The sequence below is a fragment of the Bombyx mori genome, chromosome 11, assembly GCF_030269925.1.
Source record: "Bombyx mori chromosome 11, ASM3026992v2".
Lineage (NCBI taxonomy): Eukaryota > Metazoa > Arthropoda > Insecta > Lepidoptera > Bombycidae > Bombyx > Bombyx mori.
In genome coordinates, this window is record NC_085117.1 from 19,068,852 (window position 1) to 19,083,955 (window position 15,104).

At 40.2% G+C, this 15,104-nt stretch overlaps 1 protein-coding gene across 1 annotated transcript in view; it reads left to right on the forward strand.

The window, feature by feature from the left end:
- The window catches only part of LOC101746847 (tRNA dimethylallyltransferase), a 280,541-nt gene that overhangs the window by 109,904 nt on the left and 155,533 nt on the right, over nucleotides 1-15,104 (forward strand). Inside the window, exon 2 of the mRNA XM_038013943.2 lies at nucleotides 11,133-11,270. Coding sequence (XP_037869871.1) covers nucleotides 11,133-11,270 — 138 coding nt within the window. The remainder of the gene's footprint in view (nucleotides 1-11,132; nucleotides 11,271-15,104) is intronic.

Here is a 15,104-nt window from a genome sequence, read left to right on the forward strand (position 1 = left end):
CCATCGATTTAAAATTTTTGCAACTTATCGAATACTAGCTGCTTTTTATTACGCACATTTCGCTGATAACGCACTGGCCTTGGCTGATTCCTCTTATCTGGTGATTTTTGAGCGAATGTTGCGGTGTGGTATTCTGTTGGTAGCGTTCTAGGTTGCGGTCTAAGTTATAAACTGATCGATGCTATAATACTTGTAGATCTTCAGAGAAATCACTTAAATGCTATAGGACTTTTTAAGGCAACTTTATTTAAAAAAATGTATTAACGAAAACACATCTTTTTTTACTGTTGAATTTTTTTTTTGTCGTGGAAGTATATCCGCTCCAGATACGAGAAAGACGTAAGCTTCTAGAGCAAAAAAAAGGTCTTGTAACTTACAGTATATTTAGAATCCTTCCTTTTGAAGTAGGTGCTATAATAGAGACTAAGATATTTTAACGCTTCGTCATTCACCTTTTGATATGAGAATCGAAATTACAATTATATTAGCTCTAGCTCTACTAGCACTAGCTCTACTAACACTAGCTCTATAAAATCGCTGTCACTTATCACATAACCCTGTTTTTTTGGTGACCATAGTAACAAAATAACGTTCCGAATCAGAGGTATTTAGTTCTGTAATTACAGCGATAACGTTGTGTGCGCGACTGTCCTGGTATCAATTCTTGCGACGATATTTTTTTATTGCCCTTGCAGACAGGCTTGCATACGGCCCACCTGATGGTGAGTGGTTACCGTCGCCCATGGACTTTAGCTATGCCAGGGGCAGATCCAAGCCGCTGCCTACCGGACCGGAAACGCGACCCACTGAGAAGATCCCGCGAGAAACTCAGTGGGCTGTGTCTATGGGTTAGTTTACGTGATTATCACTCTCTGCTACCTTTTTTTTTACTCGGGCCCTGGGCCCCACCTCCTACGAGGTCCCCGTGCCTAGGGGGCGCGCGGGGTATGACTTGATGATCTGCTGATGTTGGGAGCAGACCGCGAGCCCAAGGAATTTTAGGGTCCTACCGCACTAAACGACTCCCCTGCACTCTTACACCCGACGTCCGATCTCCGTCCAGGGTCAGAACCCGGTCAGAGTAGGGGCGTTCCCGCGGTCAACACTACAACCAGACCAACCGACGTGTCGTCGAGGCGATAGTCGACGACTAACGACGCCGGTCTCTGCAGTACGGCAGCCCTACCAGGCCGCCCGGGCGATGCCGCTGGTTTTCCGGGATACCCTGCTGGGCCAGAACCAGCCTGCCGGGTCGGAACGCGATACACCGCCGACCGGGTTGCTCTTCCACACTATGTTCGGCGACGACAGCGACGACGACAATGCAGGCCACATCGCAGTCCGCAGCCGCCGACGCGTCGTCCCGTCCTCCTGGTGCCAGCGCGCTGGAGTGACGGCAGTGCGCGGCGCAGCCTCAATCCCGTCAGGTTGCCCCGTGACCATCACCGACAGAGTCTCTGCTACTCAACCCAACACAGGGTATCCTAAGTTGGGGCCGGATGAACATGCGTGATTTGTTCCTAGTTATTATTATTATTCTGGAAGGCTAAAAGATTATCAAGTCAATCTCGTAATCTATCCGCTAATCGATGAGTCCTGCTTAATATTGCACTTAACGGGTGTTTTATTCGAGTCTGAGTGAACATAAACAGTTTTAAATATTTATTTCGTATTTACCTTGAGTTCTTGTAGCGGTTTTTGGATGTCCGTTGTATAATATTATAATAATAATCATAAAATGCAAATCATACTTATAATAGAACCACAAATAGATGAACTAAAAGAAATTTCAAAAGAAAAACAATATTGTAAAATGTCTCGTTGTTATAACGGTAAGAAATAACAATTATCATTGTTCCGAATTATCATCTTTGTTTGGTTACAAAAATAAACATTCTTACTTCTGTAGTTTTAGTGTCTCGCACAGATATATTAATGTTTCGATAAAATAAATTCGAAACACCAACTGCTATTGTTTTGATCAGTTTGTTTTTACCTTGTTTGTGGGTGCTCTAGTCCACGCTCCGATGATCACAGGAAGAAGGTAGTCGTCGTCGTGGCCTAAAGGATAGGACGTCCGGTGCATTCGTGTCGAGCGATGCCCCAGTGTTCGAATCCCAGGCGGGTGCCAATTTTTCTAATGAAATACGTACTCAACAAATGTTCAAGATTGACTTCCACGGTGAAGGAATAACTTAGTGTAATAAAAATCAAACCTGCAAAAGGACAAACCCGAAATCGATACAAACTTGGGCCTGGCGTTACAGTGCTAGAATTTGGGCATAAGTTACAATACCTAAGAAGGTTTCATGAGCCCAATTTTCAGGTCCCCCAGCAATGGCCAAATTGGTAAAAACAGACAATGTTTACATTTTAGGTTATGTTTATTGTTGGAGATATTTTAATAAAAACGATATTTTTGAGGCTGTTTCCTACTAAAGATGAGTATTTTTTTACGAAACCTGTTGCAGCAACAGGTTGCTTTAAAATAAAAATGGAACCTGTTACGAGAAATCGCGCGTTAGGTTGCTTACGAAAACGAACGAAAGCCAAAAATTAAAAACAACGTAATGCGAAAATTGCGAAACGCGCTGCGTGCGCACCATAGATTATACACTTATGCTGCGCACGAAATGATTTTTTTAAGGGATTTTATGACCTGGTAACTAAGACCTTTAGGTCAGTCTTATTTTAATTTTAATGAAAACTTTTTTATATGAAAAACTATATTTATATGATAACTTTTTTATATAAAATATAAATCATTACGTGCTCCCATATTATCTCATTACATTTCATTTCATTTTATTTCATGCCTTTTTTATTTTTATTTTTTATTGCTTAGATACCCATCGACGAGCTCACAGCCCACCTGATGTTAAGTGATTACTGGAGCCCATAGACATCTACGACGTAAATGCGCCACCCACCTTGAGATATAAGTTCTAAGGTCTCAGTATAGTTACAACGGCTCCCCGCCCTTCAAACCGAAACGCATTACTGCTTTACGGCAAAAATAGGCGGACGGGAGGCGCGGACTCACAAGAGATCCTACCACCAGTAAAATTATTAATGTAAATACACCATAGAAAAACTCAAAGTACCAAATCGACTTTTTCATGTTATATTTAAGATTGGCAGTTGAAAATATTTTGAATTGCCGCAGTTGCCGACATGATTTCGTGTCATAACTAAATGGCACAGTTATTTATTTCTTTTAATGATTTTTGTTAGTAGATTTTGGTGCTTTACGTTACGTTATTCAACGAGATTAAGCTTATAGTCTGGCCAGCGAATCATGGCACAACTAAATAGCGGCAATCCAAAATATCTTCAGTTGGCAACATTAAAGATAAATAACACGATTTGATACATTTGTGTTTTTCTATGGCATAGTCACATTAATATAAAAATGCAAAACTACCCTTTCATGCTATAATTAATGTTGTCAGTTGTAGATATTTTGAATTGCCGCCATTGTAAGTAGTTGTGTCACGATTCGATGGCCATACTCTATTTACATTGATTAAAATACCTATAAAAACAGTCATTTATCCTAAAGCAAAAGAGTATTAATTATTTTTTATACTCGATTTCCACTAAATCGATCCTATTTTATGGATGCTCTAATTCTAATCCGCACGTTTGTGGAGCTACTTATGTAGATTGAAATAAGTGTTGCAGATGTTTACAAAGATTGTTTAAAACAAAAAATTGAATTCAACTTATTTTCTACACTTGGCCATTGTCAATGAAGCTAAGATTTCAATAGGTTAATCAAGCAAAATAGACGAATTTTTTGGTACATATCCCATTCGTGTAACGCTTAGGCCCAAAATGGGGTTTCTCCTTTTAATTTGCGTAATTAGTAATTACTGGTGGTAGGACTTCTTGTGAGTCCGCGCGGGTAGGCACCACCGCCCTGCCTATTTCTGCCGTGAAGCAGAAATGTGTTTCGGTTTGAAGGGTGGGGCAGCCGTTGTAACTATACTGAGACCTTAGAACTGATATCTCAAGGTGAGTGGCGTATTTACGTCGTAGATGTTTATGGGCTCCAGTAACCACTTAACACCAGGTGGGCTATGAGCTCGTCCACCCATCTAAGCAATAAAAAAAGAAAAGAAGAATAGACAGAAGACGGATCGTTTCTCCTCGATTAGCTGTTAGGAAGAGTGTTCAATTCCCGGCTTACCATATAAAGAAAAAGAGGAGTAAAATCCATAAATTAATAATAAGAATTTTGTTATTCCAGGATTTGATGTAATTACTATTGTCTTGTATATGTGTTTCCGGTCCCGAGTACACAAATTAAGGGGTTGAAGGCGATTTAGCTTAAGCGACATTTTTGCAACTTTACAGGAGAGGAGCCATTTAAAGTTCGAAACTTGGAAAAAATACCATAACAAAAAAAACTTTACATATTTCAATAGAGTAAATTTAATTGTAGTTCAATTAAAAACATCGAACTGTTGATGCTTATCTATACTTAATATTACAAAGCTGAAGAGTTTGTTTGTTTGAACGCGCTAATCTCCGGAACTACCGGTCCGATTTGAAAAATTCTTTCAGTGTTAGATAGCCCATTTATCGAGGAAGGCTATAGACTATATAACATCACGCTAAGTCCAATGCAAGTCGATTAAAAAACGTGATTTTGGTACCTTAAATAACTCCTTAACATTCTATTATTCAAAAATATTTTCACTTTCTACGTAAATGAAGAGGCGGGGAAAATTTAGCGTTATGCCAAAGTAACTATTCTACGCGGACGAAGTTGCGAGAAAAAGCTAGTATCAAATAAAACGCACCTTTAATTACAATGTGAAAAATTCGCTTAAACTAAATAGCCTTACATCTATCGATATAATGCTACGAACAAATAATTTATTCGTAGATATAATGTGTACAAATCTTGAAGTGTCAGTAAGTACGGTTGAATTTCGATTTTTCAAACGAATAGGCACTACAATAGTATTATTAGAAACGCATTTGAAATATCAAATTCGAGTATCGCAATATTATTATATATCTACTACTAAATCGGTTTTTCAACATGTCGCTACGTTATCTCGGTTAAAATTTTAGGTTTATCAGCAAGTCAATTTATCAAACGAGATCGGGTCATGGCTTCGCTTTTAAATAGATAAATCAGGCCGAGATTGTGAGAGCGGAGAGGTAGCGTCTAGTTTTGCTAATCAAGTATTTAACGCTTCGTTGATGCTCCGGATTTGATTGGAATTGTTTTATAATGTTTTTGTTTTCCTAACTAAACTGGTAAGTGTAACAGTGTGTTTTTTTTTCATTGCTTAGATGAATGGACGAGCTCACAGCCCACCCGGTGTTAAGTGGTTACTGGAGCCCATAGACATCCACAACGTAAAATGCGCCACACACCTTGAGATATAAGTTCTAAGGTCTCAGTATAGTTACAACGGCTGCCCCACCCTTCAAACCGAAACGCATTACTGCTTCACGGCAAAAATAGGCAGGCTGGTGGTATCCACCCGCGCGGACTCACAAGAGGTCCTACCACCAATAAAAACAGTGTAACCGAGCGAGTAGGTAAGTTCATGGGGCTCTAACTTGAGGACGTTGCTAACACTGGCCCTAGTAAGAGCAGTGCTTCGTAGAATCTACCACAAGATCGGAAACGCGACCCACTGAGAAGATCCGGCGAGAAACTCAGTGGGCTGTGTCTGTGGGTTAATTTACTCGCCGAACCCTTTGTCGATAACGCTATCGATGTTGATAAGCATCGAAGTGAATTTGCCAAATTAAATCTTGTTATGAGGAGCGAAATATTGAATATGCCTGTTCTAAGAATCGCTCTTGTATGAATTTCAGGTAGTTTTTTCTAGCAGTCTCGGTCTTTAGACTACTGTATAAAAGTAGGAATTAGCTATCTTACATTAAAAAATTACATATCGACGCTTGAAAGGCAAACGTGACAACGACAATAACTGCTTTATACATAAATGATAGGCAATATCCATATTCGATGCGCAAAAAATATATATTTCTAGGTCTATTAAAATCATTTCAATCCTACAGCTAGATTTGTTAAAATAGAATTTTTTTCAGGTATTTCAACTTTAAATTAGTCTACTGTAAAGTTCACGCACTGTCGCTTAGTCAGGTTTGCCTTTCAAGCGTCGATATACATCCGTGCAATACTAGCTGCAGTTGATACATTTTTACAGAGACGTCAAGAGAATTTAAGTAGGTAACATAATTTAACACATGCCAAAATATTCTCATTACTAAGCTCATTCACTTAAAACTATGCACAGAAAGATTCTTCAATAGATCTGTCTTGTTGCACGAAAGCCACTTGAGGGCTCGAGTGCCAGTAGCATAATATTGTTTGGATGTTCTCACAATACATTTTCAGTGTTGCCAGGCACATTAAAAAAGGGCAGGATAATAAAAAAAACAAAAATCATTATTTTAATAAATATTATTTCAATAAATGTTAATACTATTTCAATTAATAGTATCTCAGTAAATTATGTCAGTAATATTATTCGTACCAATTTCATTTTTGATTGCTTAAATAATGTTTAAATAACTGACGTGAGATATTTGACGCTTGATGCCAAATTAGCGAATCCCTTTTGTCTTTATTGATAGCTAGTGGTCTAAGGACAAAAATGGAAAAACGCGAATAGGACGACATGGCTTACGTCAATCAAGAAATCAGAACGAGACAAGGGATCGCTAATGAATGAAATATTATAATAGAATTGTAAACAAATCGTAGTGTTGAATGAGTGATGTTTACGTAAACAACTGTACGCCTTCGTAGTTAGAAAATAATATTAGGTACGTGTAATAATATCGGTGACCCGATAGATAATGGTCACTCACAAAAATGCAGAGATAAATAATTTCGGTAGGCAGCGGCTTGGCTCTGCCCCTGGCATTGCTGAAGTCCATGGGCGACGGTGACTACTCACCATCAGGTGGGCCGTATGATCGTCTCCCTACAAGGGCAATAAAAAAAAGTTGTGTAGTGTCGTGGGACACCGAATAGGAACGAAGTTCCTTATAAAAATATTAATTTTAAGTTCTATTCGAGGTATAAAGAAAATAATTATTCGGCTATACATTTTTTATCATGATTTTGTTATTGATAAATTTATAAAAAACTACTTTACAAAGTTATCAACATTATTTTATTAACAACGATTTATAAAAAATATATAATAAAAATATGTTATTTTTGTACGTTATTACAAAGTTAAGTCGTACACTGTGTGCGTTACTAATAAAAATTTTACGTTACGGACGTTTTTTCCTGGTTAGAGTACCCCTGCGCATCGTCCCATAAGGAAATTCGTTCCAAATTATAAAATAAATAATAGTTTAAAAAAACTAACAAAGTATCACGCTTTTTTTTTACAATAAAATCATTTTTTCTTACACTTTTTTTAATTTAAATTTATTTTCTATTTTTTAGTTGGATTTTCTATAAAAGCGTATTTTGTTACTTTTTTTAAACTATTATTTATTTTTAATTTTTAGATGAATTTCAATTTTTTCAATATTTTTTTAATATTGAAGTGTCATCGGTTCTTAATAAGTATACCAAATTTCGAGTTAATCCGACGTTTTGAAGGGGGTCAAAATCATGTTCAAAGACTCCTTTACATACTAACATACCTACATCTGAAGTCGTCGTGGCCTAAAGGATAAGACGTCCGGTGTATTCGTATCGAGCGATGCACCGGTGTTCGAATCTCGCTGGCGGCTACCAATTTTTCTAATGAAATACGTACTCAACAAATGTTCACGATTGACTTCCACGGTGAAGGAATAACATCGTGCAATAAAAATCAAACCCGCAAAATTATAATTTGCGTAATTACTAGTGGTAGGACCTCTTGTGAGTCCGCACGGGTAGGTACCACCGCTGAGACCTTAGAACCATATCTCAAGGCGTGTGGCGCATTTACGTTGTAGATGTCTATGGGCTCCAGTAACCACTTAACACCAGGTGGGCTGTGAGCTCGTCCACAAATCTAAGCAATAAAAATAAAAAAACATACGTCTGAAGCTAATAAAAGCGTATTAAAAAAAAAAAAATTATATAAGGGTAATGTAAATTGAGATCACCCTTTATTGTAAGTACTTTCATACAACCCCTAAGTACTTTAATAAACGAAACGAACGAGATTCGAAGTGATTTCTTCATCATCAGCCGTACCGTGATGCTATTTCTGCCGTGAAGCAGTAATGCGTTTCGGTTTGAAGGGTGGAGCAGCCGTTGTAACTATACTGAGATCTTAGAACTTATATTTCAAGGTGGGTGGCGCGTCTACGTTGTAGATATCTATGGGCTCCAGTAACCACTTAACACCAGGTGGGCTGTGAGCTCGTCCACCCATCTAAGCAATAAAAAAAAAATAAAAAACCGTACCGCGAAGCAGTCAAATGTTCTGTTATCTACTTAACACCAATTGGACAGTAAGCTTATTTAATCATGTATAATCGTTTAAAAAAAACATTTGTAGTAACTTCAAAATAGCCACAAGTCACTACGGCAACAGTGGTTTAATGCAAGTCAATTAGTCCACGAAAAATAATTAACATACACACAAATATGTACTTTAATAAAAACGAAATAATAGCAAATATGCGTAATGCAAAACCAAAAGCAACATTGTAAGATAACATTTAACAATGAGATAATAAAGTTTTTGTTGACGATTTACAAGGTGACTTTGATCTTGTGAATGGAACATCAGGAAGGTTTGAATAGATAACCCCGTCGACACAGTAATTACAAATTTAAGTGTGTGTATACATTATTTGTAACGCAATCGGCAAACGAGATAAAATATAATGTATTGGATTCGTTCGTACACGTGATCTGACAATGATTTTATTTGGGTTTTTTTTGTGGTCTTGATCTTTGCTCTGTTGAAATCTGGAAGTTGTTAGTTTAGGTAATGTTAAGATGGAATAGAATAAGTGGTTTAAGGAGAAATGAATTGCGCTTGCTCGTTTAAAAGATTTGCTTCTAGCATTGCTGATGCTTTTGAGCGAGGGACTAGTCAAGATCAGGTGGGCCATATGAAGTCGAAAGAGAAGCAATCTTGGAACCATAATTGTGACGGTGACGCGCCAGAAATGGGTACCCTTCTTCTTCTTCTTCTTCCTACAGCTTTCCCGGTCTAGTGCCAAGGTCCGATTTCCTACTTAAACTCCTCAACTTTGCCCGGTCTTCATCATCCTTATGGGTTAGGTTATTCTAATCCATATCCGCCTTTGCCATATTCAACCAGTGTTTCTTGGGTTTACCGCAGGATCTTGGGTAAAGAAAATCATGCGATCTCTAAATATGCAGTAGTAATAACGCAAATTAATGTTGACACAAAATGTTTTTTATCACGAAAATCGTTTTCGTCAGCACGCTTATATTCATAAGCATCATTTAATACGAGACGTGACCCGTGAATCCGTCCGTGTTAAATTTTTATTTCAAATATAATGATAATTATTAAATACGTTGCTTTTTCGGAGCAAAGAGTTGCTTGTCTGTAATCTACCTATTGGATTTGTTTGGATCTGCAGCTATGTAAAATACGAAGCAGTGAACCAATGTTATATATTTATTAAAGCAAATATAGCCAGTGTTGCTGCCCGCTTTATATCATTTTCCGAGATGAGAGTATGCGTTAATCCATGTATTAAAAGTGTCTTTACGCAAAATTTCATCTAGATACATTTAGCCCTTTTTACGTGATTTAGAAAAAAAAACTTCTAAATAAACTAAAATTCATATGTATACATACAAACATAGATGAAACCTTTTTTATCATCGTCAATTAATCATTCAATCTGTCCGTAGAAATAGCATAGATAATTGCTTACCCTGGTCTTCTCTATTAACCAAATGCCGCGTTTCAATCTCATGTTACAAGGTGGCGTTCGCGTTGTGTTATCCAGGAACTCCGGTTACCAGCCCTAGGTCACGGGGTCTGCGATCACCCACACATCGACGTCAATAATGAGGAACTGTTCCCGTGTACAATGCGACGTGGGAGTCGTTTATTTCCGTATCCGGCGTCACAAAACAAATTCGTTGGCTTCGTGATCATGAATATTAAAGCGTAGCTGTCCTGAAGCATTACGGTACTGCTTCTCAGGTGCTTCCCTCCGTGACCCTGTTACATACGCTTTATGCGTATTAACATAATCTCAGGATTGACTTGCCCCGGAAGCGTAATGTGACGCCAACGCTCTGACGTATCGGCGTTTCATCGGGACATTTTGAATGTTCAGTTTATCTACTGAATCGGTTGACGGAAATTTCAAGGAACCTTGGCGTTCGGGGTAAAGTCTCCATGTTACAAACTATAACAATGTTGACAATGTGGGTCCAGCGCAATGCGAATTCAAAGTGAATCCCATGATCTCAATTAATAGTTAGGCTGAAGCCGGAATAGCCCTTAAAGCTACTGGGAATTAGGTACGCGTAAAAGAGCAATGCGTGTTCATGTTGGACAGCTGGTCTGACGTAAACCTCGGAATGTAACAGTAGACAGTAGTTATCGAAAGTGGAATAGGTATAGTTGGGTTAAGTGAAATAAAATGCATCACCTATTAAAAAGAAGCGCACTATTTCGCGGCAGAAATTACTGGTTGTAGGACGTCTTGTGAGCTCGCACGGGTAGATATCATCAGCCTGCCTATTTCTGCCGTGAAGCAGTAACCGTCACCGTTCTCGTCGAACCTGTCGCTTGCGACGAAGGGCTCGGAGAGTAAATTAACCCAGTAACACAGACCACTGAGTTTCTCGCTGGATCTTCTCAGTGGGTCGCGTTTCCGATCTGGTGGTAGATTCTGCGAAGCACGCCTCTTACTAGAGTTCGTGTTAGCAACGTCGTCAGGTTTGAGCCCCGTGAGTTCACCTACTAGTTAAGGTTACGCTGAAATAGCCTCTCAAGGCTATCAGCTTAGGTAGGGAAAAAAAGGCGCTCTTATCCTTTAGGCCACGACGACTTTAATTTGACTTCCTTTAAAAACTTTTTAATTATTCTATTCTTCTTGACTGGACAGGTTGTTCTTTTGAGAAAATAAACGATCTATAAACTGAAGCTTAAAACTGTTTTCGTATATTGTTTCAGATATACAAAGGATTGGATATCGTGACGGCAAAAGCGAGTCCTCAAGAACGGGAGATGGCTCCTCATCATCTCTTGGACATACTGGAGCCTCACCAGTTTTTCACGGTAGTAGACTTCCGGAACAGAGCCTTAAAAATTGTATCCTTTCAAATGTTTTTTAATTTTTGTTTAATTCACAAACTAATTCGACCATAGCGCAACGACATATTCTTAAATGAATATAACTTAATATATTTTATGTAGTTTAAAAACTAGAAAAACACATAGAGGTATAGATAAAAATATATTTGGTTTGTTTGTTTGCTCTTTGTATGAGTACTTATTATATATGTAGAATAGGGGATCGCAGCACATAAAACAAAAGTTCCACTCTTCCAAAATCTTCTATTAAAATAATAATTAATAATTAAGACTTATTACGTTTTGCTCATTTTTCAACCGTCTTTGCCATCTTCCAATTCTCTGTCATTCTATCTGTCATTCTTTTCTCTCTTTCTTTCCGTTTTCTCTCACTCACATCTTAACGCTCCGTTCCACACTCTAGTCATACGTTCCGTTCTTACCAATCCTACATATATTTAAACGTATGTTTGTCAGTCTCTGGTAACCATAACACAGGGAATCCTAATTTCGGTCCAGATGATCGTGCTTGATTTGTTTCCAGTTATTTATTATCGTGGGATTGGTTCTTGATGCGTATCCAAATTATCCAGTTAATAGGATGTCTTGAAATTGGCGACGATTGCGTTCAGAGATTCTGTTAAATAAATTGATAGAAATGTTTTAATAGGCGTCGTTACCTGGCTAAGTTCTGGTCTAAGTATGAGTATGAGAGTATAAGGTTCGCACCGCCATCCTGTATGATACCACAAAGCAATGTTTCTTTTCTTCACTCATTTTCTTACTTTAATTGAGATTTTTATTTCATGTCTTAGACGATTATTAGATAGAACATGAAGGTATTCCACATCTTTAAAGTATTGTAAGATGTCAATGATTACGGACCTGCCATCAAGTGCGCATTCGAAGAATATAAAAATGGTGCACTATGTTGGGACCTTTAATAAGCATACCTAAAAATTTAAATATCATGGAAATTAATCCCACTTTGGAAACTATATACACTTAAAAATGACCAGGTGACGCACCGTCTCTATACGGGGGTGGTGCGATCAATGGCCCTATACGGGGCACCTGTGTGGGGCCAGTCCCTGACCGCGGGGGTGGCGAAGCTGCTGCAACGGCCGCAACGCACCATCGCGGTCAGGGTCATCCGTGGTTATCGCACCATCTCCTTTGAGGCGGCGTGTGTACTGGCTGGGACGCCGCCTTGGGTTCTGGAAGCGGAGGCGCTCGCCGCTGACTATCAGTGGCGGGCTGACCTTCGTGCCCGGGACGTGGCGCGTCCCAGCCCCAGTGTGGTCAGAGCGCGGAGGGCCCAATCTCGGCGGTCCGTGCTGGAGTCATGGTCCAGACGGCTGGCTGATCCTTCGGCTGGTCGTAGGACCGTCGAGGCGATTCGCCCGGTCCTTGTGGATTGGGTGAATCGTGACAGAGGACGCCTCACTTTCCGGCTCACGCAGGTGCTCACTGGGCATGGTTGCTTCGGTGAGTTCCTGCACCGGATCACAGCCGAGCCGACGGCAGAGTGCCACCATTGTGGTTGCGACTTGGACACGGCAGAGCATACGCTCGTCGCCTGCCCCGCATGGGAGGGGTGGCGCCGTGTCCTCGTCGCAAAAATAGGAAACGACTTGTCGTTGCCGAGTGTTGTGGCATCGATGCTCGGCGACGACGAGTCGTGGAAGGCGATGCTCGACTTCTGCGAGTGCACCATCTCGCAGAAGGAGGCGGCGGGGCGCGTGAGAGACGCGCAAGGCCGCCGCCGTCGGGCGGGGGCCAGGGAGGCGGATCTCGCCCAAGCCCTGGCCCTCTAAGGGTTTCGGGTCCCCTTCACATGTCGGTCTGGGGACCGGCGAAGGGGGCCTAAGAAGACGACGTGCAAGCTGCTCTGCACGCGTTTTACGCAAGAGCATCCGGGTGATGGAAGGCCGGCTATCCTCGACCCACGCTGGTTCTGACCCAGCGGGGTATTCCGTAGGATAACCCATTCTAACCGGCGCCATCTAGGCGGGCTCCGGATAGCCTGCCGACCGAGAGGGCTGGTGGTCGTGGCGCCGACGACCGCCAGTCCGGCGTCCCGAGGGGGAGGGTGATGGGAGAGATGTGCTCCGCACTAAACGCTTCACTTTCCCCCCTTTGCCTTTTCATGGGTTCTGTCTCATGCGAGGTTCGGACGCGGGTTATTGAGCGACAGGAGGTTTTAGTCAGTTCGACTCCGACATGCCCCGCCCTTCATCCCCAGGGGAGGGCGGAAGTCCGGCGATTTCATCCTGACCAAAAAAAAAAACACTTAAAAATGGCTCCATCATTTTTACTTTACAATTTAACGCTGATGACATTGCGGGGCACATTGAATTCTAAGGCACTGAATTTAAGATTTAATTTAGCTTTTAATTCTGGAGAGAAGTAACTGCAATCTCATTTGCATATAGCTGTGGGTCACTGAAAACACTAGTATGTCTGTCTAAGCAAATAATAACTGACTAAAAGTATACATTAATTTAATTTATTCTCTATCTAAATCTGTTTAAAGTACATATTCATTCAATTCACCTTCGCTTAACCTTAGCGCGGCACAGTCGTGAACGGCAATTGTTTAAACATTTGCGTATTACCGAATTTCACGAAATATAGACGCAATAAAGACAACAATGGTTCCTTAATTTTATATAAATTGTGACACACTGTGTAAACTTGGTAAGGAATTTTTAATATAATCGAACAAAACGTCTGATGAGAGGCGCCAACTGTTGTTGCTAGGGAACTCAAGGCTTTCCATCTTGGCCTAGTCCGCTAAAACGTTATTAGTGTTACATACAATGTACTTATAGTCACACGGAAAAATGGCGGTAAAAATGAAAGAGATGTGTATCAGGTTCTATTAGGTACCCCAAGCGTCGGTCATCGTTCTCGTCGAACCCGTCGCTTGCGACGAAGGGCTCGGCGAGTAAATTAACCCACAGACACAGCCCACTGAGTTTCTCACCGGATCTTCTCAGTGGGTCGCGTTTCCGATCCGGTGGTAGATTCTGCGAAGCGCTGCTCTTGCTAGGGCTAGTGTTAGCAACGTCGTCAGGTTTGCCCCGTGAGCACACTTACTGGTTAGAGTTACGCCTAAATGGCCTCTTAAAGCCATAAGCTTAGGTAGGGAAGAAAAAAGGTGTGTATCATCGAGTTTTGAATCAAGTTTTTATAAGATGTTGAAAATAAAGGTGGATGATGACGAATGTTGTGATGGCTATGGGCTGGACAACCCGCGAGATCCTTAGTCCATTTGGAATTCAAAGTACTCTATTTTCAAAAGACACATAATATGTAAACGTAAAAATTACTTGTTAAAAATATATGCAAGAAGTAATTTTGTTACATTTTTATCGCTCTTCCCGGTCTAAAGAATTGGCATCAGTTCCATTATATGAAAATAACATAAGTGAAATACAATTTTGATTTTGTATTCGTTTTGTGACAAACATTTTTATGCGCCGAAACGAGGTGCCAATATTACTGGAAACGTACAGAAAATTTCCATACAATAATATATTACAAGGATTTGTACTCAAGTTAAAAACAAGTGATTAGGAATGAATTTGCATTAATTTTTATTTATTGCTTAGATGGTTGGGCGAGCTCACAGCCCACCTGGTGTTAAGTGGTTATTGGAGCCCATAGACATCTACAACGTAGACGCGCCACCCACCTTGAGATACAAGTTCTAAAGTCTCAGTATAGTTATAACGGCTGACCCACCCTTCAAACCGAAACGCATTACTGCTTCACGGCAGAAATAGGCAGGGCGGTGGTACCTATCCGCGCGTACTCACAAGTGGTCCTACCACCAGTAAAAAAAAT